Consider the following 24,238-nt stretch of genomic DNA (forward strand, 5'->3'; position numbering starts at 1 on the left):
GTGCAGCTACAGTCATGTTTACACAAACGGGATGGGAGACCAGTGTCATATCAAGTTACTACCAGCAAGCTGTGTAGTTAACTAAGTAATAACTGAATTCGGCTTTTATGCTACAGGATTAAAGGCTGTTATTTATTTATAGCTCTGCATTTCTCCTCCCATGTGTTGTGGTCAAGTACTGGGTGCTGGAAAGGAGCGTAACTCCTTTCCCTCCCCCCCAAGTTTCCAAACAAAGAAACTCACAGTAATATTTCTCCAGTATAGTTTCTAGCAACCTGCAGCCTCTGACACAGAAGTCCCTACACTTCTACCTTTGCCATTAATAGCTATTTGAGGGTTTTCTTTCAGGGACTTGACATGACCCCTTTTTGAACTTACATAAACTTTTGGCACAAACAACATCAAATGCTATGATTTGCATAGACTGTTACAAAACCACTTACAACATTCGTTTTGTCTAAAACCTGTCACCTGGTATCTTCTCTTAGTGTCTCTTAGTTTTACCTTTAATAAGCAACTGTGTACAGCTGTTCTCTATGCACATTCCCCATGTCATCCATGGTTTTATAGACACCTGTGAATCCACTGTCCTCTCTTTTCTAGGCCAAAGAGTCCCTCTGTCCATTCTCAATGCCCTCCTGTGTCTCTCTCCTGGTTATGCTATGCTCTTTCCAAGAACAAGACAGAATATAGTATTCCAGATATAAAAGCACTATTTGTACCTAGTTTTACGTTGTATTTCTTACTGTTTTTCCTAATAATGCCCAGCTTTATTTTGGCCGTTATTGAGAAATCAACTTTTGTTCTCATAGAATGACCTACTGGGCTTCCATCTTATTATTCAGTGCTAAAAGCTAGGTCCAGAGGCCAGTACTGTGTATGCAAAGTTTGGGTACGGTTGCTTTCCCATGGTAAGTGCAAATTTGATCAACAATGAATTTAATCTGGATTTTCTGCTCTTACAGGCAATTCTTTCTCTAAGGGTGCAAAAGTCTACTTCCTACATGTTTTCGCTGATGTATATAGCATTGCATCTCCAGTGGCAAAATCATCTGCATTTCCTATTAGAATAGAGACGTTCTAATTTTCCAAGTTTCTGATACATCTCTTGTGTCTGAATGCTTGTTTAAAACTAGGTATTCTGGTTCCTTTTTTTTTTTTTCCTAAGACCTACAGCATTTATATAGAAGCACCATATACACTAAATACATTTTTCCTGTTCAGGTACCTCATCTTTTCAACATAATTTTTAATTTCTTCCTTTTTATCTGAAGACTCTGCTTTTCTTTACTCCAACATCAAAACGTCATTCCCAGTATGCTGCTTGGCACCCGTCTGCCTTCTCAAACTCTAAACAAAACTTGCCCAATAACCTCTTTGTTTTACGTGTGAGAAATTTCATTCTGTTTTGTCTAGATAAAGCCTGTCCTTACATAGGTTTGTGTCTTCTAAGTTTTTTCCTATGTTCCTCATGATGCTAAATCCCCCTTATATGTACCATTTTTCCAAGCAATTATTTTCTTTTGGAAGATCCTCTGTAAATACAATGTTAAGTAGCTAACGCTGTGAGCTTATCTGTTCATCGGACTTTCTAACATCACCTGCTGTTGCATCATAAATACTGACCAACCAATGCTTTATATAAACATTATTTGGGAGAAGAAAAGAAAATGGGAGCCCATTACAACGGTGGGTTATTAACTGACGTTGAAACCAAGTGAAGGGCAAGCACTCAAGTTGACCAGTAATGGGGTTAGGCAGCACAAATACTCTCCAATAAACTACAGAATTTGAATTCTCCAAACTGACTGACCACTTTTGCCAACTGCCTTATTTAGCAGATCAATGTAACAGTGGTTTAAACACTAGCAGTTTCTGGCACTGTTTATCTACATACTGTTGCTGCCACTAATCAGTTGCACAAGTAATAACCACAGTGGAAATCTTGTTTAATTTGGGTCGTACACTTAATGATCTCCAGATGACAGTAATATTGAAGCTGGGTTATATAAACTGAAATATCAACAACTTAAATAATTTCGGTGTGCTCATTAAGTAGTAGTGTTTTCTTACAGTTTGAGATTGTAGAAGTGTGTTACGCTTCTCTAGATCCCAAATGCCAGTTTAATCTCTGACAACTTCAAAGCAGCAGTTCTGAAGTTTCAGTATGAAATCGTTCAACTTTTTAACAACTTCAAACCTAAATATAGAGCACTGTTTAAAAGTGCAGTAAGAACTGTATAGTATGCCTATAAAATAAGGGTAAAGTTAAGCTAGATCAATATTGATCCTAAAATCCCAACTTGCTAAACTGCAGTGCTGATGGGAGTATTCCAAAAGTTTTGTCACAGATTGTATTTGATTTCAGTCCACTTTTCTACCAAAATTCAACTTCTAATAGTATTGCTTTTTTGCATGTTGGTGCTTAGGTTACTAGAGACTGTCTATTTCTGCTATAGAAGTTCAATATGGGATTTGTATACCACAGAGTGAAATCTGTAATCTACAGTATTAAAGCGAAGCCAACCAGCTATTTTCAGCTAATAAACTAGTTGTGATCCAATTAACAGTTAACATAACAGCACCTCATACTTTCAGCCATATTTTCACAGGATGAAGAGCATAAGCACCCAGAAGTAAGTAAGTGGAAGATTTTCAGATTAATATAAGAGTGCAACTATAGCAGTTTGCTTACAAAGACAGTATTTCAAATGTCTGTATAATTTCCTCCCTTTTTTCCTTCCAAGAGCTAGGTGCAACACTTCTGCTATTAAAAGACACTTTCAAAGTTGTTGTTATCACCTCTAGGATGTTACTTTTGTGTTACATGGATCACCTTGTATCTGACTAAATACATTTATGGCATATTAGGAATAAGAATTCAGAAGCACTACCACATGGGTTCATTAAAAGCTAGTGCTGTCCTAGTATATAATTTCATTCAGTTATTTCTCCTGTGCAGTGAACGTTCTTTGAAATGTCAGTCTGAAGTGCCTTTTACAACAGTGAAAGTCAGCCTGTTTTAACTAGCTGTTGTAAAGCAATGTTGATAAACTTATTCCTATTACTACTGCAGTTGCAATAAAGAAAAAAAAACAAAACAAAACACCCCCCTGAAGTGACAGTAGCAAATTTAAATACATAATTACTTTTAGTAAACTAGAAAAATTTCTCTCATTTGTTCAAAGAAAAATTCCAGTCCACAAAGAAAATAAAATTCTAAAAATTGATTCCATAAACACTCACTTATCACTTGATATGCTGCAGTCTATAACTGTTCTTTTGCTAGTGTTGACTATTAAGAAAGGCAGCTGTATTGTTGAGTTCAAAGCTGGAGGGCCTTGATTTTGTTGTTCATTTTGCCGATTTCTTTGTACCAAGTTTTTGAATGCTATTTGCTGTAGAAAGAAAGAAAGAAAGAAAAAATGAAAGAGAATAGATCAGTGTTTCCAGGAAGTGGAACTTCATAGCTCTTATTTACCAACTCTCAATACCTCCAGTAATTTTCTGTCAAAAAGGAAGTTGTGGCCTGACTTCCTCCTTGCACTAGTGAAGCTCACCAGGAACAGAAGTTAAACACAAATTTCTCACACGTATCCTAACGGCTATGCCCCCCTCACAATCCCTGGAGAAGAAACAAGAAAGGAGCAATAAAGCTTGGTGGAGAATGGTTCCCCACTCCTTTTGAAAAGGCACTGGAGTCAGAGGTCTTCTCTGCTATTTTATATGCATAATTACCTCAGACTAGGAGCTAGTTGCACTGAAACAAAAGTTAACAGAAATTACCGCATTCCCCCACTTCCCACGGTCCATATTCTCCTCCCCTTCTCATCCATAACCCTCTTTTCTCTCTCAAAAGAGTTAGTTTTGAAATTTTCCTCTGAAAGTTTTTAAACAGGTGCCGTTCGTGACATCACTCGCTCCCCACTGTATTCTTATATCTGAGTGTATATGTATGAAAATGTGTGTTTTTAGGAAATGTTACTTGAGGGATTGGAAGTCAGTGTACTTATCCACTTTGAGGCACTACTTATTCCACTTAAGGGGAAGACAGATAGACAGAATCCCAAAGGACTGGTAAACCATTTGACAATGAACGTAATCAAGGAAATAATGACAGTTGTAGACAGTAAGGGAGTGCAACTCTGTCATTTTCAGACTAATAGTTAAGAGGGCCTGAGTTGCCTTATTTTCACCAGGATAATTTCATGTTACTCTTAGAGAAGCTGCTAATTTATTAGGTCAGACAGATAGAATCAGAATTGTGCCCTAAGCAGAGAAACAGTTTTTGGTGATGAAAAAAGGAGAAGCATCAGATATTTAAAAGTTTCAGTGCATATCTAATTACATGAAAATTGTATCAATATTGTTACACCAAGAAAAAAAAAAATAGCCTTATTGCCTGTAACCTCATAAAAAAGTTTGATTGCATTTAAATTACTGAAAGTCTGCACAGACCAAAACACTTAAGAATGCTCATAGCTGTATTTATAAAATGTTACTTTATAAGCAAAGATGCATTAGAAATATATTTCTGCAATCAAAGCCAAAAGTCAAGTCATCTCAAAGGTGCATGTCAGAATGTAAAAGAGCTGGATTTGCCAGCCTTCCATTCTTTGGATCCAGAAACGTCTATCTTCCCCAAAACAACTGCACATACTTACACAAGTTCAGTTGTAAATTTCATAGCTTAGAATCAGAGAGAAATTTTCCAGTAAGAACTACTCAGAGAAGGTAACTCTGGGGGCACCTGGAGTCAACAAACGGGACTCGTGAGTTGTTCCCATTCCCATTAATGTTGACAAAACTTCAGCAGAACACTTACAAAAGCTTGTGGCACGCAGATGCAGCACGTGGTTTTACAATAGGTGAAATTAAACCAGAAAGTGAGGGTAAGAGGTCCCCCTACCAGAATCCAGAAAGGTCACAAGCATGAAACTTTTCTCCCTAGTATATCATAGCTGCTAAACAAATCTAGAAAGAACTTCAGAAGTTCTAACATGTCAGATTTGCAATTGATAATTTCATTTATAGAAAAAATAATTAAAACTAAATATACCTGCAGCAGCAGTTCTTGTAGTTGGGCTCGCTTCTGTTTTATCCTTTCAATCCGCTTCTGTTTTTCTATCTTAAAATATAAATGTATAATCCATCAAGATAATTACTTAGTTACCTCGTCTGTTCCATTGTGCCAAACTGAACAGGCTTTAGAGCTACATTAGTGTGCTAGCACCATTACAAAAATCCATACTTTCTTTGTAAGTGGTGGTGAATTCCATGGCACGGTAAGTAAATTGCACAAGTCGTTTGGCCCTACCCATTTGCCATATATTTTCTTCTTTTTCAAACAGACAAATCGCATAGTCACATGAGTTTCTCTATAAAACAGGTCTGACAAACTGTAATTTTCTTTCTTTGTCAACAATTTTAACTTCTGTAAAGAATCAATTATTACAAGAGACTGTATTATTTCCCCACCCATTCCTCCTCTTTTGTATTGTGCACTGAGTGCCGATTAGCACCAAATTAAAACATTTGCTTGAGGTGGTGCTTTGGGTTGGTTTTTTTTTTCCTCCTGCCCTCCACTGTTTTGGAATTGTGCACATCCCTTCCACTGTCCTCCTAGCTGCAAGCTACTAGACATAAATGTGCGGAGGCTGGGCTCAGGATCATCACCTGCATCTTTCCAGTGACCTCCACTTTCTGTTTGGACTGCTCATTTGAGACTTGATTAAACTAACAAGATTTCAGCAACAAAAAGGGGGTAGAGGTAACATTTTCTACATGAGCACAGAATCCATTTCTTGCAACAGTTCTGTTAATGCCAGTTTATGGGGCAAAGCTATCTTCAATCTAAGTGTGCAGTGTTTGGGTCAGCAATAGTACTGGATGTCTACTGACACTGCAGATACAACCAACAGTATTTTAAACAGTGTTCTGGGGCAACACTAAAGAATTGGACAGTAGTCATCATGTTTAAAAGCTGTTTTTCCTCATCATCCTGTTGGTGCCAGCACTGTATCACAGCTCCCAAAAATATTAAACTCTTAAGTTACCTTTTCATTCAACCACTGAAACTAAATGATGCAGTCTTTTGAAACTTAGCTGGCCTAAAACCCCCTATTTCATTTACAATGTTGCTTTGTGGTGGTTCCACACACACACACTTTTATGTTTAAAATGCTTGCTTCAGAGCACAGTAGGTGACCTTTGGTGGGACAAATATGTAACTCTCAAAACCAATGAAGAGTACAGCTACAATTTAGATATGGTTTCTACATAACAAGCTTTTTTTGTACCAATTCCTCATTTTTGTACTGGTAATCTTATTATGGAATCACACCGTAAGAAGAGCTGGCACTTTACACAGCTTTAAAAGCAAAATTAATTCTGATTTTCACACCAAGAAAATACAGCTTTATTTTCTATTCTTTTCTATTATGTCATAGGAAGCAACATTTTAAGAAAATATGCCTGGTTTCCATTTTGTACATATGTAATTAGAGCCTGAAACAGTGAATAGCGTTATGATCATTGTAGATGACGCAATGAAATTCAAGGTCCCTATTTGTAACAATAACCTATTCTGAAAATAATGCATTCACATGAATGCATGTAAAACGTAGATTTATCCATAATTTTTTTAAAAAAAGAATCCTGGAGTATAATGATTGAGCATAGGCATACTCCTTGGGTGGATGTATTTTCCAAGTTGCTGTAATGGACAAGGACAGTAAAAGCTTTTTTCTTACCACATCTAGAAAGACAATTGATGTAAATGAACCTGCATTCAAAAAAAATTGTTCTGTACTGGAGAGGCACCCCAGCCACCTTTTAAGATATTTAACGTCACAAGTATCACAAATATAATGCCTATTAAGATGTATTTACACGTAGTCATTACAGCACTCTGCAATAAATACAGTAACTTGTGCTTTTTATTTATAGAGCATTTGGCCTGAAGGACAAGCAACATTTGTGCATATAAATTTTGGCATCTCTGCAAAAACATGGTAACTCTTAGCCTGCTGGAAAAATAACGGAAATAACCAGTAAGTAAAACTTCATTTTTTTCCCCTGCCAGTTCATAACTATTATTTGACATCCTAGCAGGAATTATTTTTCAATTTAATTTCCTTTGAATGGCATTTCCAAGTACAGACATTAATACAAAATTGGTCTCCTTTCAAATGTATACCATTTTGTAAGCATAACTGCACCATAAATTCTTTTGACTTTCTTCTGGTCAATTTAGGCTACTACAGACTTTAATCTTAAAAGTAATCCCTGATTTAATCAATGTCCATTTTTGTACTGTAAACAGGGTTTTTTTTAAACTTCATGTAATGTATGCTAAATAAAAATGAACTAGGGATACATAAACATATCCCTGTCAGTTTATTCAAATATCTAAAGTTGCATTTTCATAGTGTGCGAGAATCAAATCCAATCAGTTCAAATTGAGAAAAAAATCCTCTTCTAAAAGTAGAGCAGCTCCATTACCACAACCTGTGAACTATACAGAATTTCCCATCTACCTCACTTTACCTCTAGATTCTGACATTCCTGAGCTGAGTTTGTAGGAAGGCCGATCCATCTGATTTCCTTCTTTTCCTTTGAAATTATGTTCATTGCCATCAGGACATTAAGGGCATCGTAAACTCTTCGTCTAATATTCTTCTGATCATAAGCCTGCTAAGAAAACAATGCAGCACTAATTACAACAAAAGAATTCAAAAAGGGAAAAAAGATTGAACACATCCTTCATAGATATGTAGAAGGTAAAACCCCCAAATGGCAGTTCACGTCAGAGTGGTACTAAAACACGATGCCTTCATCTGTGCTACTACTTGGATACTACATGAGCGTGTTTGGTTGCAAATGGAAGCTTCAGACCTGCTTGAAGCCTCCGTGCAGCAAATTCCCATCATGGCAAGTCTGTTACAGTTGAAAAGCCTGACGAGACCACATATGGTGGGTACAAGAGTAGCCTTTTATTTATAGATAATTCTTTTGGCAGACTACTCTATTTTGTTTATTATTTAGAGGGAGTTCAATTCTTCATTTTAATTCTCTATTTTTAAATTTCAGAGGGTAAGGCTTTATATTTGCTAAGTAGTTAAGTAAGTGAAGGAAAAGTATGATGCGTGGCAGGACAGTGCAGAAACGAAAGGGACAGAATTCCAAGATGAACCAGACAATTTTGTAATGGTATAACAAATTTCAACACATATTTGCTTACCGAATCTGTAGCTAGGTGGCTGTTAGAATTTGTGAATTCTGATACCAGCTCATCAGCGACTTCATTGTATGAAGTTGTTCCTTTACGTTGAACTTTTTCACATACTTTCATTGAAAAATGCCTCAGACCCTTCCCATTTTTATCTCCTTTTTTGCTTCTCTTACTGGAAGGAGAAAAGTAATTATTTTAATACATCGAATGTTAATAAGCTACTTTGTTACACAGCAAAAGGTCTACCTTTTGCAACAGGAACCAGGACTCATGACATTATGTACTACCTAAATGAAAAATAAAACTGTTCTGCTTTTCTGAATCAGTTTCTTGTTTCTTACAAGTTGGCAAAAAAGTACACTGGAGCCCTTTCCCCTTTCTCAGCGATTTCTACATTGATAGTATTTGAACACATGCTGCTGGGCAGATGCTTAAAAAACTGGATTTCTAATTCATCTCCAGGTAGTTTCACAAAAGAGCAACCAAAAAAAGGGGGAAAACCTCACAGGCTGTTTGTGTGCCTGGAAGCCAGATTTACAGGGAACTCTCATGTTTGTGCTTAAAATAAAAAAAGGCTCAGACATCCCTACTTACAATACAGTGCCTTAACAACCTAAGTTTAATATCTGTGCCATCATAGTTAAGACTGAGATACAAGAATCTCTTTTGTGGAGAGTAAGTTTCATTGGTTTTTATGGTGCCAAATTAAAAACCGGCAACTGTCAGGGTTATTTTCCATTCACTTTCTTCCTCCAGAAAAGCAAGAGCTTAGATAATGGTAATGGAAAAAACAGGAGCAATTGGTTTTATCACACAAGCTAGATCTGGATGAGTATTTCAACAGAAGCCTTTAAAAAGCTCAGCTGTGTTGGTTGTGGTTTTTTTTTTTTTTTAATTACAGTGTAGCAAGTTGGTTTGATAATATGCTTCAGGGAGATCTATTATTTTACAGAAAAAGGCCTAGTTCTGTCAACAGTAACAAGCTAAGGAAAACATTAAAATACAAGAATGCTTTTCAGAATTTTGAATGTATTGAAGAAAACAGAACACTGGAAAGAAGGACAGAAGAAAAGGAAGAGTGGAAAGGAACACCAGAAGATTTAGAAAAAACCAACACTCCTAATCCCTACACAGTTATTCAATTTGAGTAACCCCTGATAGGCAAACAAATAAAACCACCTTGAAGGCATTCAAAGAAGTTTCGGAAGCAAAGGAAAAGATCATGTTTACAAGTATTTGTCACATTGAAAACTAGAACAATCCTGTTTCTGAAGATGTGTTGTTGCTTTTTTTTCACAACTCCCAGCATCATCTGTAACAGCAAATGTATTCATCAGGAAGTGATAAAGCAGAGAGTAATGAATTATAACTACAAGGAATAACATACAACATAACTTTTACATGGAGGAGTGAAAACTGCTGAAAGTGGGAACTGGACACCCACCTCTCTGAAGGGCAGATCTGAATTAGTAAAACAGGTATGACTGTAAACATAAAATATATATATGTTCAATAATACTCACCTTTCTGAAAAATCTGATTCTATAAATTCTCGAGTCCGCTTCCTGTCCCTAAGAAAAGACAATTCAAACTTAGATGAAAATAACATTATATATTTAGACTAACAAAACCAATGTATTTGGGGCCTAGCTGGGTACTAATATTTGCTGTTACCTGTTTACTGAAAGGGAAAAACAGCACACACTCAGCTTGACAAAATTTGAGAAAAGGTAGTTATGACTTCGGAGGCTGTCTGAGCTCACTGCCAGACAAGTTCTATTCCCAGTTTTACCATGCTTTGCCCGTATGATTTTAGGGAAGTCACTTCATCTGGAACTACAGGAAGTGCTGATGTGAGCTAGATAACCAAATCCCATCAAAAAGTAGAAGCTGGGCTCCTTTAAAAATTCTATTTAAAATTCCTCCATGTGGAAGAAAAATGCCTTTAAACAGCACGTAAGATATATCCTATATTTTCAGGACATTGAATGTTTTGGTATCTTTAAACAAAAAAACAAGGTAAAACACTAAACATTCATATTAGAGCTGATGCATACAGAGCTGAAGAGAGATGCTCTGAAGAAGCAGTTGACATGAATTTTGCATAGGAGTAGCAGTCACCAATCGTTGCTGGTTTCCTTATCGTTCTGTTTATTAGCTACAGCAAGCCGACTTCAGAAGTTGTTTTCCAAACTTGTCTTTTATTCTTGCAGCTGATACAACCCGCACTGCTTGAGAACTATTGGTAAATTACTTCACGTTGTTACCCTGCAGTTTCAAAACCAGGGCTCACAGCAGATACTTACGCAGCTAAAAACCTGACAACTTTATGAAGGGAGCTGAACAAAAATGATGGATTTGAAGATCTGTGCCATGAAAGCCTGCACGTATGTGGTTGTGCGATCCAGAACCCACCAGCAGACGTCTTCCTCGGCAGCAACGGCGGGATTTGTCTCTGGCAATCCCTGTCCATGGTGCTTAACCGCTCACGCTGCGCAGCTGGGGGTCTGAATGCAGCAGAGCTGGGGCGGGGGGCTGGAGCGGCAGTGAACGGAGAGCTGTCCCCTGGTCTGTAAGCCAGGCTGACGGAGGTTGTACGGAGCCCTGAGAATGAGTATGCTCTTGTCTCATTTGATTTTGGAAACAATTTGGAATCTGTGAAGAGCAGTAAACAACGGGTAAAGCACGAGTCTGGACTTGGCAATCCTCTGGAAAGGTCTTCAGCAAGGGCTCACCGCTTAGGTTCGGCAATACCACAGACCCTTCCTCACTCTGTTCTTCAGATGAAAATATGACCTATCGTATGGCCTTCTGTAGGGATCAATATCGATCGGTCAGTCTGGAGAACATCTTGCTCCTTTTTAGCAGCGAAACAATAGTTAGGCTCATTGGAAATACTGTGTCTAGATTTTGACAGTATACAAACAGAAGAATGGTGCTTCTCCTTGGTGGTGGCGGTTGATGCACTGCCACTAGGCTTCTCTCTGGGAATCTCCATCACCTGGGTTTGCATGAAGCTTAAGAAAGCTAATGGGCATTGATTCTCCGGTTTGGCAAGCTGTGAATAGACACTATAGCTTTTCCCTCCTCTGGGTACTGAAAGAGCTTCTGCCTGGCCTCCACATTGCACAACATTTGCAGAAACAAAGTAATCTTTGACAACTCCTTTTTCAAATAAAATCAGAACTAAGCGGATTCAAAAGGTATTTGAGGAGATAAACACATACTCAACAAAAAAATCACGCTTAAAAACTGCTCAGCTGGGCATGCAGTGTATTGACTCTATGGTGGGAATATAGTGACTGGGAAGTACAAGCCTATGACAGTCCTTGCTTACAGCACAGAAGGAAGAAAGTCAAGGTACAAACATTATACTCTCATTTCTGCCATGTCCTAGATGCTCCATTTTCCCACCTCTAAAGCTGGAAAGGTACTACTCACATTCATCACCTGTTTAAAAAAATTAACCCAGATACGGACACAAATTACTTTTTAATTTTCAGAGGCAAAGCACTGCATCTGTCTTAAGACAGATAAGCTCAGCAGTACTGTTATTTAAAAAAAAAAAAGTCATGAAATACTGTAAAGACCAGATTTCCTTAGAAGAGAGAAAGATAGTCATCTTATTCTGGAGTACCTCAGAACCCCATGAAAACTTGTTGCTACTGTAAAATAGTAACAAAAATACAACATTGATTACATTCAAAATTTTCCATTAGAGCTTTATTCTTAAATGCCTCTTGAAGCATTTTTGATAGTCTCTCCCCCTGTTGGCACCCGCTGATACGCTCAACAGCAAAGCTACTTGGATATACCACGAACTTATGAAAAAAACAAAGGCTTCTTTTAACAGGACTCATGGATTTGTGACTCTCCGTTTTCACAAAGAAACAGACACTGCCATAAAACAAAATTAAAACAGTGACGTGACTGGTGCTTGTACTTTCGCGTTCACACGTTCCAGACATCAAAGTGCATAATAGACTAAAGAGCATACTCCTTTTAGTTGTGCAGTAACTAGAAGCCATAAACCAACATATAGATACAACAGTATAAATGAAGGAAAAAATCAGAACAGATCCTCAAACATCTTTAAATAAAACAAAAATCTTACCCTGGGACCCAGCCAGAAGCTTCCGTTATGTGTGTCTGTGTGACCATCGTTGAAGCTGGATTATATGGACTCCCAATCAGAACACTCCCTGAATTGGTCAGTCTTTGTGATGTGCTTATGATCTATGAAATTTAGAAATAAAAAACACAGCTCTCTTAAGAAAACAGAGGTTTTGTTTTCCTAAAACAGCCCAAAATTCATACTAAGTATGGTACTAAGAAAAAAATAATAATTCTGTACCAGATGCAAGCTGCAGTCAAAAGATACAGAAGAGATGTCATCAGAAGATCTTCACACATGAAAGTAATTATAATGCTGTTAAGTTTTCTACTAATTGTACCATATTACTGTATTATTCATATGGACAAGATCTAGACAAATAGAAATAATTACTAGGTATGGCAGGTAGGATCTGTACCTATATACATCTAATTCTTTCTTCGAGAGTGCGTCTAGGCAATTTCTTGATCACTGTAATCAATAAAGCCTCCTTTCCAATAGATTTGTCTCTTGCAATTGTCTGTGTTTAGTACCAAAGACAATCTGAGCTGCAGGCAAAGTATTCCCTGCAGTTTCTAGCACTCACAAGATCTCAAGGCATTCCAGCAAGCTAATAATACAACACTGCACCTATGGAATTAACTGTAAAGTCTGTACAGTATAGATAGAATTTACATTTATTAAAACCTGGTGAAATGGTATGTGCAATGGTTGCTAACACTAAGACACTTGGTCTCAACTTTCAAATCACATCATAAGTTCATTCTTTAAAGTAGGTCACCAGAAGAATTTAGATAGTATTTAAAAATGAAACAGTATTAATCAGTTAATCTTTAAAATAAAACACATTAAATTATTTTGATTCCAGTATGGTAAGATTCATACCGAAGCTTCTTGGACAGTGCTTTTTACTCATACACCTTATTTGCTTTTTTAAACTTTATTTTACTTTACTCCATTTGTTAGTGACATTTTGAGTACCTACTGTATTAAACCTGGTCGTTTCCTTTACTACTTAACTTACCCAACACCCATGTAAGTATGCGGCAGATACTTTGTTTGGTATCCATCAATATTGTTTAAACAAGTAGAAAAAACAGTATCTGAAGAATTTCCCATTTCCTTAGCTCACTGAGCGTTACTTCACATCCCTCCTGACACCACACCGTGACTACATATATGTATTTTTTATCTTAAAGACATAGATTCATCTTATTTACTTTTGCAAGCGGATAGCTTGACAGAAACAAGTGAAAACAGAAATTTAGGAAAACCAAAACACAGGTATAAGTTCGATATTTACTGGTTGATACTGGAGAACAAAAGATCCCTGGCTGGCTGCTTTACACACTGCATGTAAAGCAGGAAAGGTATCAACTGTTACCAACCTACTGCTACAATGGCTTAAAGTCAGAAACATTTTGTGATGTAATGATTAATTTTTAAAAGCTTGCTTAAATTCAGCACTGGTGTAACACCAGTATGTAAGTGAGAATCAGTAATGCAATATTTCAATTAAACGTCAATCCAATCCAGTAACTTTTTATATCAATTTCTTGCAACGCTATAAATAGCGTTTATTTGCAGTAAGTACATGGTTCTGCCACCATATGGCAGACACATGCCAGGGAGAAAAGATTCTAAATATTTTGCACACTGAAATGCATTTCACCACATTCCACCCTCCCCGAGGTTTCACACTGCTCTGCTGATGTCTTGTAAATCACAGACCAAGCGTGTCATCAAAGAGTATTTTATGTCCAATCTCCTCATCATTTTCTGGCGACAGCCACTGTAATAAACTGAGGTGGCAACATCATGTTCGGGTGTTCCAGGACTGACCTGTCCCGTATCTTTCTACCCCTGGGTGCCATCTAGTGGGGATGGACACCAGAAGCACGAGCTCCCGGCACCCCCTTCCCTTCCCTCCCCACGGTACCCCCTTCCCTCCCCACAGCAGCCGCGCCGCTCGGGGAGCACCCTGTTCGATGGACACTTGCAGGCAATAGTTGCACAAGCACAAAAATCCACCTGTCTACAGCTTATTGTTAAAGCTGCAAGTTCTTGGATGCGGGGACACAGATGTCACGGCTAAACAAATCGGTGTTATTTCAGTGTCACTTTTAAATTTACATTTGCTTTCACAAAAAATGCTACACCGAGTATTTTCAGAGGACTAATTCCATCTTCTCTTAACAGCAAACATTTTTCCAGTGTGCCTGAAGTAATCGCATAAATTCACTGCACAGCATAAAAAGGAAAATCTCACCGCAGTTTAGCAAATAGAGCATCTGTAGGATGTGTTAAATCCCTGTAATTAAGTACTAACATTTTATCAGTAATACTTAACGCTGTTAAATTTACACCTACAGACTGAATCTGAAGAAACTGTAACAAACACCCATACACAAGAATCCAGCCTGCAAATTGTGCCGGTTTCACCGTTTGCACAGCCGTACCCCAAGGGATTCAGACCAATGGTCACCGCTCAGCCAACAGCCCACCCCACTGATCCTGGGGGCTGTTGCTTGTGTGAAGGAGCTGGAGCAACCGCAAGGGCTGTAACCTACAGTGGCTAAGTAAAGGCAAAAACCCCTCGCGGCAGCAGGATGTTGCTAACACACAGAAGACGCCAAAGGGGTGTTAACATTCCCACTGTTAAGAACTTGTGAACGTTCTCTTTTAAATGGTCTGGGACGTAACACAGCCGTACACTGGATGTCTTAGGAGACCTGTGTTAATGGCTATTTAATAAGAAAATGTTTTCTGAATATAGATCTATCCTTGCAAAACAGCAGAATAAAAGAATAAAAAAATTTAAAATATTTATTTAAAATAAGAATAAAAAATAAAAATAAGTAAAACAAAATGTGTGTGTCACACCATGCAGTAGCTTTTGCAACTTCTACCTACTACAGAACCTAAACTGTTAACTAGGGTTCATTTCAACGAAAGGCAGGGCCTTGAGAAGTCACTCCTAAGAGTAGGAACTGCCTTAACTGACTGCTCTGTCCTGTTCTTGGCTACTATTTATTGCACTCACAAAATCAATCTTTTGTAGTAGAACAATTCCAGCGAAATGCTACAGGGCACATGCTCTAGCAATACCCGCATCAGTACTGATGCACTGAGGAACACTATTCTCTGGCAGACAGCCTGCGGCTAGTGCTTCAGATGGAGAGCTCTACAGAGTGGCGGATGCAGCCCTGGGGGGGCCTGGCTGTAATCCTGCTGCCCATCTGTCCAACTGGGATAAAAGCCATTGAACAACAGTAATAACTTCTGATGTGAAAAAGACCCACCACAATTAGTTATAAACACGTTAAATGGTTCTTGTTCTTAGGCTAGGTGCGTGGCAAGGAGGCATCGGGTTACTAGAAACAGTTCACTCTATTGCCTATTTAGTTCTCTGGTCACCAGAAAACCAAAAATTTTTCTCAAAACCAGATCCAAAATCCCCGAAACAGCAATATGCTCTCATATACAGTTACCATTGACAGGAAAAGACAGTTTTAAGAAGAGTAGTTTCAACAAGCTAAATCTCTAGCGACACATCTGAGACATTCAGTTTTCGGCAATGCTGGAGATTTACTGGTAAGAACATGACTCAAAATATTCAAAGAGTATCAATAACATTCTTAATGAGTTTGGGTTTTTTTCTCCTTAATACACTTCTGAGTAATGGTTAAAATGTCAACTGGTAAAGTTGTTTCAATTTCCATTCAAAGCCAGGAAGATAGGTATCCCCTAAGGTCACGTAGGATCGCTGGGAGTGGCAAATCTGGCACGTCAAGATTGCTGTACCCACATGTCACCACCTTTCCATCCAGGTGGGGCACTTCAGCAGCCTTTGCCGCTGAGGCAGGAAGCGGCAAGTTCCTAGCACTGTTCCCATCTTTGTTTTTCATGTTTCCATATTACATCAACAGGAAGTCACGCAGCTAGTTACACAAGTTTAGCATTACCGGAGTTGCAAAACTTACCATTTGGGGTCCAACATTCACATTGATTGGTCCTAAGGTTTTTGGCAAAATCTTAGTTGGGGAGTTGGTGCTGGAAACTGGTAATGTGATTATTGAAATATTACCTAAAAAGAGCAGTAAAAAGAGAGTTTTAAATTACACTTCCTTAGTAACCTGTGAATAACACTTTGGCAAATTCTCACATCATTTTAAGGTTTTGGAATCAGATTAGCTTTTTTGTCTTGTACACTGCAAGCACGCCCTCACATAAAAGCCTCCAGACCTTTTACCAGATGTCACAAGGACACCTCACAAAACTACACCTTCACTATTTTACCTTTAAAATTACGTGTTAGTATTTTATTTCCAGAAACAATTTCTTCTTGTCTAAGACAAAGAGCGCACAGCCTGCCATACCTCAGCATTAAAAGTTAAAATTAATGAGCATACTTCTAGAAAGAAGTCAGCACACAAATCCTATTTATAATCATAAGCACGTGTACAAAATATGTGTCCATGTATCTTCATAGCCTTAACCGTTCCTCATCTGACTAAAGTATTCTACAAACATCAGTGAAGTAAGCCTATCACAGCCTATCACTGTACAGATGGAGTAAATAACGCCTTTGCAACTTACCTAAAGTAACAGAGCAGGCAGCTGGACGTCAAGATAAAGCCAACCATGCCATCTCTAACCCAGCGTGTTCTCATCCAAAGATGTTTATCATCTTTGTGATCTCGGACTGCTTACGGATCGAACTCACCCTGCCTTCGCTCAGAGAAGCGCAGCCCGTACCTCACAAATGCTGCTGCTCTTCCTCTATTCCAAATCGTATCTTGTAATCTTGATTAATTCACACTTAATGTCTTAATCAAAACTGGCATGCAGCACTACCATTAGCCCACGAGTGTGCAAACTGTTGTACACAAGCCACTCAAAGCAGCGAACGCTTAGTTACCTATGGACATTGTGGCAGCAGCAGCTCCTGTCTCTGACAGTTTCAAAGCAAGAGAGCTGGGAATCGATCACTCAAACACCTCCCTGCATTCTTATGCACGGCCTTATTCAAAATGGGGAATTACAGTGGTGGGTCTGGAGGCAGAATCAAATATAAGGAAGAGCTGCCCCTGCCCCGTAATCCACAGAGTCAGCTTGCGTCTAGCTGGGGTCATGAGCCATAAGGACAAGGATTGGCTCCTGAAGAGCTACTTATGCTCTCTGGCACTAGCAGACAGAAACTGAAGGCACCCGAGGTGACAAGTTCCTTCAGAACAGTGCAGACACCGGCCCTCACCACTCCCCTGCCCTGCCCTCCTCCTTCCACAGGAGCTGGCCAACATTCAGCTTAGCCCAGATGGTCCCAAGCTGACTCGGTGTTTGACATCTCTGTTCCCTGGTCTTTTCTCATACCACCCGTTCTGTTCCACTGCCCGCTCTTCTCTTCTCACTTGGTCCTGAACCATGGGTTTTTTGTTTGTTTTTTTTTTTATTTTAGTACACCTATGTTCTGCCATGAGGTGACTGGAAAATCATAAACTCAACAGTGTAACTTCTCTGTAATACGAAGCAGAAGCAACACAATCAAGAGAAACCCCCCCTGTGGCAGGGGGGGTTGGACTAGATGACCTTTAGAGGTCCTTTCCAACCCAAACTATTCTATGATTCTATGAATACTTAAAGGATCTTCTGTAGCTACAGCATGGAAGTAGAAAAGGTGTAGACATACGCCAAGTCCCACCGTTATAAAAAATGAACAGAGATACGAGAAATATTTACAATTTGAGACAAGGATGTTCTAATGTTCTGTGTAAACTCCTTTGGCATCTGGAGTAACACTACTACTTAGTATTAATTTTCCAAAAGGCAGATCTGTATCTGAGAACATCAGAAGAAGCAGCTTGCTTCTTCTCTATTCAATAAATTGACTAATTTATTCAGTCACCTAACTCACCTAGGAAAAAAACCATAAAACAAACACACTCGCAAACCCACCCCCACAGTAAATCCTTGCTCTATTATGAAACACCTTTTGTGAGATAGTGCCAGAGTGCACAAGACAACAGTAATTCATGATTTACATACACTGTGTTCCCATTTTGAGCTCAAAATAGTTCTCTAAACTGGCCAGTTACTTGTCAATTTTACTTTTGCTACAGGATTTTGCCCAGGATTTGCTAAGCTGTGCTAGCGTATTCTCATCAAAACCTAATCTCCCCTCTCATCGCAGGCTGTTGTCATCAGTGACGTGCCTGTCACTTCACAGTACTGCTGCAGAAATCTTCCTCTTCTCTGCTGCAGCTGAAACTTTTGGCCCCTTTTTCTCCAAGATCAGCTCTCATGTTATTTCCCCTTGTCCCTTTTCTTATCAAGAAATAAATTACTTTCTCCAGTGCCGACACCATAAGGTCACATGGCAAAGTGCAGTAAAATTCTGAAATGCCAGCATTTGGCTTACAGTTCTCTTACCATAGGGCCACGCCACAGAGCCCTCTCCAGTGGCGCTTCCTGGCCTGCCAGAGGCACCGTAACGTCACGTTTCACAATGCCAGATTGAGACCTGTCAGACCTAGCGTACGGTACAATTAGCACTGCTGGTGTACAGTTAAATGTACGCGCCTACATCCCACGTCAATCGCTGCGCACACGGTTTGTTCCTTTCTCAACATGTGGCATGTAGATTGTAATCTATTTGCACTGGCAATAGTTTTTAACATATGTATGTACCTCCCCTCACGCACACATGCAGACTCTCTGAAAACTGTAGCTTGAAAATACAATACCCATGGCCAAAGCCACACACAACCACCAGATCTACTGTAGCAGCCCTGGAAAAAACACTAATTAAGAGCTACTGCTGCACCGTGCCTTCGTTTACAAGGCTACCTAAAGGTATACGGTCACCATTAGGGCAACTTTAGTAAATACAAGGGTCATTCAAATTACTTGACCTCGATTTTAAAAAGACAGGCGCTTACATATGACATGTTTAAAAGTCTTTTTGGCTAGAGTTACTGTCAGTAAGAAAGATCTTAATCTTCTAATCCCTACACAAATCCCACATTTGGCAGCAGAAGTGTCCAAATGATGTTAAGAGTTGATCAAGTTTTCAAAGAAATGTTTCCCTGGCCTTGTCCCTCCTTTAAAATTTCTTTATGGGTAAATATAAATATGTCAATGCGTAGACTGTTAAACACAGATAGGATGGAGAGGGGCCAGTTTCTTTTTATGAGTGAGGTCTCTCCCATCCACCACGGACAGAAGGAAAGAGCAACTGAATTTTTCACAATAAGATGTCGTTCTGCGTGTTTGTCAGCAGTTGAAAAAATGGTAAACAAAAAGTTCTATCACTTACAAACAAAATATTCCTCCCTCCTGCTTTCTTTTTTTCAAAAATAGTGCCATAGTCCAGATACTCATGTGACCTCAACTGCTCCAAATATTTAATGGTGGAGACACCACCTTCCCATCTCTCTTCACAGCAAACATGACAGTTGGTTCAGTTAGTTGCTGCAAAAAGTTGATGCGTTTCCAAATAGATCACATCAGCGCCCCAACCTGAAGAGACAGATTTTGCAGTCAGTATTGCCAGTGTCACTACTCTTCTCTAAATAAAGAGAAATCCAACTTCCAAGAGCATCCCGTCCTGCCTGCGGCCCTTGCGCAGGGGCAGCCCAGGTCCACGGGACACGGCTGCCGCTCAAAGACCTGGAGCTGGCCAGGGCCGGTCCCAGCGCAAAAAAACCACCACCACAAACTGGAGACTGCCGACACAAGTACAACCAGCTCTGAGAGCAGGCACTTGCTTGCTAAGACGACCAGCTGTATTTTACACCAAATTTTCGAGGTTAGTGCAGCTCTGTTTGCTGAAGAGCTGGTAATTTCTAAAGTTTTGAGGGCAAGGTAGTATTACAAAACAGCAAGCATCAACAGGAACAATCTCTTCAAGTCTTATTTATAAAACAGCACAGAAAAAGTACAAGGAGGAAGTAGATGTCATACTGTAGATCATCTAGAAAGTATTCAACAGATTTCTGTGTTCAACTTAAAGTAGAAATATCACCAAACTAATCGTATATACTTTATCACATAGCAATTGTAAAGGCTTTAAACGTGATCAAATTCCAAATAAATGCCAAGTCTTAATAACGCCCATCATTTGGGACAAAAAAAATTACACTGATTTATGTTCCACTGAAAAACAGCAGTGCGTACAGTGGTAAGCTGAACACAATGAGTCCCATCAGCCTCCTAGTCACGGTAATCTTACTGCATGGATGAAAAAGGTCAGCAGAGATGGATCAAACTAGAATGATTTGTATAATAATACACAATTCTTATATAATGTTTCTCAGCAGTACTTTCAAAGCACAAAGGAGGTCAGTGTCATTATTCCCATTTTACCTATGGAAAACCGAAACATGGGAAAGAAACCCTCTTACAACTCTCACGGAGAGCCTTGAACCGCAATATATATAAAACCACCACAAACTGAGCATGCTCGTCACTGATGCAAATTCAAAATAAAAATCTGTCAGTGCACATACGTATGTTTCGCTTGGAACAAAAGCACTTTGCTTCTACATAAATTATTTTTCCATCTCTCAGTCACCACTATTGTTGTTTCTCATGGAGAAAAACCAGTGTTGCAATTCTTTCATATTTAGAAAAACATGATCACTACATAAACTATTATTCTTCCTGGCATTCGCGAAATATTTTTACTTGCATGCACAAAGAAAAATTCAATTTGAATGATCTTCGGCTTCAAGCAGTCACAGAACAAAGTTATTCATGTTTATGTACACATGTGCTCACATGCACACACTAACTAACCATCCCACAAGACTAACTTTAAATCATTACGTGGCATCCTAAATAGCTTAACTTCACAGAAACAACATGGACTCCTATACAAATATGAAGCTGAAGAGGTTTTAGTGATTTTTTTCCTGTATAACTAAATCTGTTAAGTTTGCAGCTTAGTTGCAAAGATAATCAGAAACAATGTCAACCGGAGAATCTATAGAATCTGTCACAGCCAGTTTGAAGGAAACCATAGCTGATGGGAAGCACAGACCAACCAGCTGGGGTCACACACAATGCGTACGTCAACAAAAAAAGTCTTTGAATTTTTAGACAAAACACCAGGGAAGTGTTGGTAATTTGGATTTCATATTCAGAGCTCTGAAACAAACGTCCACGTTTTTTAAAGTGTATCAGTGAACAGCCATTTTAAATAATACAGCCTATGGCTTGACGGTAATGGCAAAAAAATCCAGTTCAGAGTTGTGAAACATCGGAAGTCCACTAGGGTATTTTGCAATAACATATGTGATGTGTCCTCAGGCTCCTCTGTTACACTAAAACATATACTGATGTCCAAGACCAGGATACAGTATTATAAAAGCATATAGAAAAACTGAATTATTAACATACTATTAGTATGCATATATTTTCTTGGTACATTTCTTCATTTGTTTACTGCACAAACTTATTAGGCTATAAACCTAACTTTAAAAATTCCAGAGTCTGTAGAAGCACATACATATCTAGAAATATATGAAATGAAAGAGACCTGTAGGAAAGAAAAAACAAAATGGGGCAGACGGTATTTCAATGTACTTCAGGCTTACACTGACCAGTACATTTTCAGTCTTTTACTGTTCCATTTGAGACAAATTTACCGGAGCTAACAGTCGTACGAATCTCGAAGTACCAAGTGTAGGCCTATTGATAACCGATTCTATTGTCTTGGTCATTCCAGCAGATCTCTTCAAGCACACAACGAACTCCCAGCGCTCTTCAGGCCTCGAGCTGGAACCCCCTAAGGCCCTGGTCAGATATTCAGCACACTGCCACTAAAATTCGTTTATGCAGACCTCATCACCAATGCTCAATCCTGCCCGCAAGCCAGCATTGCCACGGCTATGGCTATGCAGTGAACTTGCCTTCTTTTCTTTTGGCAAGGGGGAACAATGGGTATTTTTCGGGCCAAATCTGTTCCTGGGTCCAGTGAACTGCTCAGCCACCTACACAGCTGGCACTAAGCAAAGGAAAATGTTTAAAAGCAGCTGTGAGGTGACCAGAGCCAACTTAACTGGCACTGCTGGCAGAGAAGATGTCTATCAAAGCAAGCAAAAGACTACATCACAAGGAAAGGCAGAAAATGGTAAATGTGTTTATTTAAAAAAAAGACACCTGCCTTACTGCTTCTATTACAGTAGCATAGGCATATGGCAGTCCTGTGCGTTGAGAAATCTCTAAAACGCCAGCCCTATCAGGACTTAGTAAAAATTAGGTACTGCATAAAAAAAGACATATTGAAACAAAATTCATTGTGAAGTTGTATTAAAAGTTAAGATTCCCACCCAAAGCAACCTGGATTGCAATTTGATCTGATTAAGGGATCCACCCTCATGGAGCCTGTTGCAAGACTGGTGGTCTAGAGCTGGACTCCCTTTTCCCTCCACGGCAATAGAGACCACCACGTAAATTCAAAGAATTTAAGAATATAGTAACAAAAAAGTATTAACTAAGGACAGTACGATTCACCAAAACTATTGTGTTAGTCTACATTATACATTTTAAGATGAGACTCAAATACATCACTCATAGTCAACCAGTTGAAAACTGTTGCTTCTTTCTTCCACACCCTATTAACTAATAACTGTCAACTCACTGTTCATAGGCAAAAGTGGATCAGTACTCAGTGTCTTCACTCGGATACAGACACACCGGGTCAGCCAATAGATTTTGTTTAGGAGGCAGAAAGAACAGTTAACCTGTGAAATAAACTCATTTTTTACGTGCAAGAGTATTCCCCCATGAAAGATAACAAAATACGGTTTCGGTAACTTTTATAATTTGTTTTACAGGCACTTACAAATTCAGAGTTCTTCAAATTTTCAGGTCATTATCTATTGAAAATTAAGCTTCTGCTCCAGGTGACTTCTCTGTGTAATTGATCTGATTTACTTTCGGGAATATCCCTTACTTGCAGGTCATGTACGGCAAGTGCTTTTAAAATAAGCTAAAAGCATGCCAAAACAAGACCTTGGAAACAGCATAATTAAAAATGCAACCTATCAAATACAAGTTAATCCCTACTAGACTTTTTTCCATTTATATCAGACGTATTACCTCTTCGTTCCTACCAGCAGCTATGAGTTTTGAATGAAAAACCTTGTTACAGGAGACATCTTGGTTTTTTTGGAAATAAATTCTCATTGGGAGATTTCCGGCTGAAAGTCCGGTACGGATTTTTTTCCCCCAAACCAAGCCTTCCTGATCATTTCTACTGATTTTGCTGTTGTTTTTGTTGTAACTGTAATAATTCTGGTCAAACCCCAGCTTCTCAAGTTTATGAAAAACAGTAACTCATACCTAACCCCGCCCCAACCCGAAACTAACTATTCTTGGTAAAATATGTACTTAACAAGCAAAGTTACAAGAATCCGCAGACAGAATCACAGAACGGTTGGGAGGGACCTCCGGAGGCAATCTCGTCTGGCCCCCCTGCTCAAGCAGGGTCAGCCAGAGCAGGCTGCTCAGGACCAGGTCCAGACGGCTTCCGAGCATCTCCAAGGATGGAGACTCCACAACATCCCTGGGCAACCTGTGCCGGCGGTTGTGTCACCCTCACAGTAAAAAAAGTGCTTCCTGATGTTCAGAGAAAACCTCCCGTGTTTCAGCCTGTGCCCATGCCTCTGGTCCCCAAACAGGGGACCACGCTGAAAAGACCCTGGCTCCATCCTCTACGCACCCTCCCTTCAGGTATTTATATACATTGATAACTTCCCCCCTGAGCCTTCTCTTCTCCAGACTGCAGCCCCAGCTCTCTCAGCCTTTCCTCCGGTGAGACGTTCCAGCCCCTTCATGATCGTAATGGCCCTTGGCCGGACTCTCTCCACTGTGTGTCTCTCTCTCTC

The 24,238-nt window shown here is 39.2% G+C and overlaps 1 protein-coding gene across 2 annotated transcripts in view; it reads right to left on the bottom strand.

Annotated features, from left to right (window-relative positions):
* Positions 1 to 24,238, bottom strand: part of TFDP2 (transcription factor Dp-2 (E2F dimerization partner 2)) — a 46,857-nt gene that overhangs the window by 9,908 nt on the left and 12,711 nt on the right. The window contains exons 3-9 of one of the 2 annotated variants that reach the window (XM_009325091.1): positions 16,331 to 16,434; positions 12,348 to 12,469; positions 9,757 to 9,804; positions 8,243 to 8,405; positions 7,549 to 7,692; positions 5,060 to 5,128; positions 3,247 to 3,398 (exon numbers count right to left, since the gene is read on the bottom strand). In XM_009325091.1, coding sequence (XP_009323366.1) covers positions 3,247 to 3,398; positions 5,060 to 5,128; positions 7,549 to 7,692; positions 8,243 to 8,405; positions 9,757 to 9,804; positions 12,348 to 12,469; positions 16,331 to 16,434 — 802 coding nt within the window. Of the gene's footprint in view, positions 1 to 3,246; positions 3,399 to 5,059; positions 5,129 to 7,548; positions 7,696 to 8,242; positions 8,406 to 9,756; positions 9,805 to 12,347; positions 12,470 to 16,330; positions 16,435 to 24,238 lie in introns of both variants that reach the window. The other variant, XM_009325089.1, reaches the window with a different exon arrangement.

This window comes from Pygoscelis adeliae, unplaced genomic scaffold, assembly GCF_000699105.1.
Source record: "Pygoscelis adeliae isolate BGI_AS28 unplaced genomic scaffold, ASM69910v1 Scaffold155, whole genome shotgun sequence".
Classification (NCBI taxonomy): Eukaryota; Metazoa; Chordata; class Aves; order Sphenisciformes; family Spheniscidae; genus Pygoscelis; species Pygoscelis adeliae.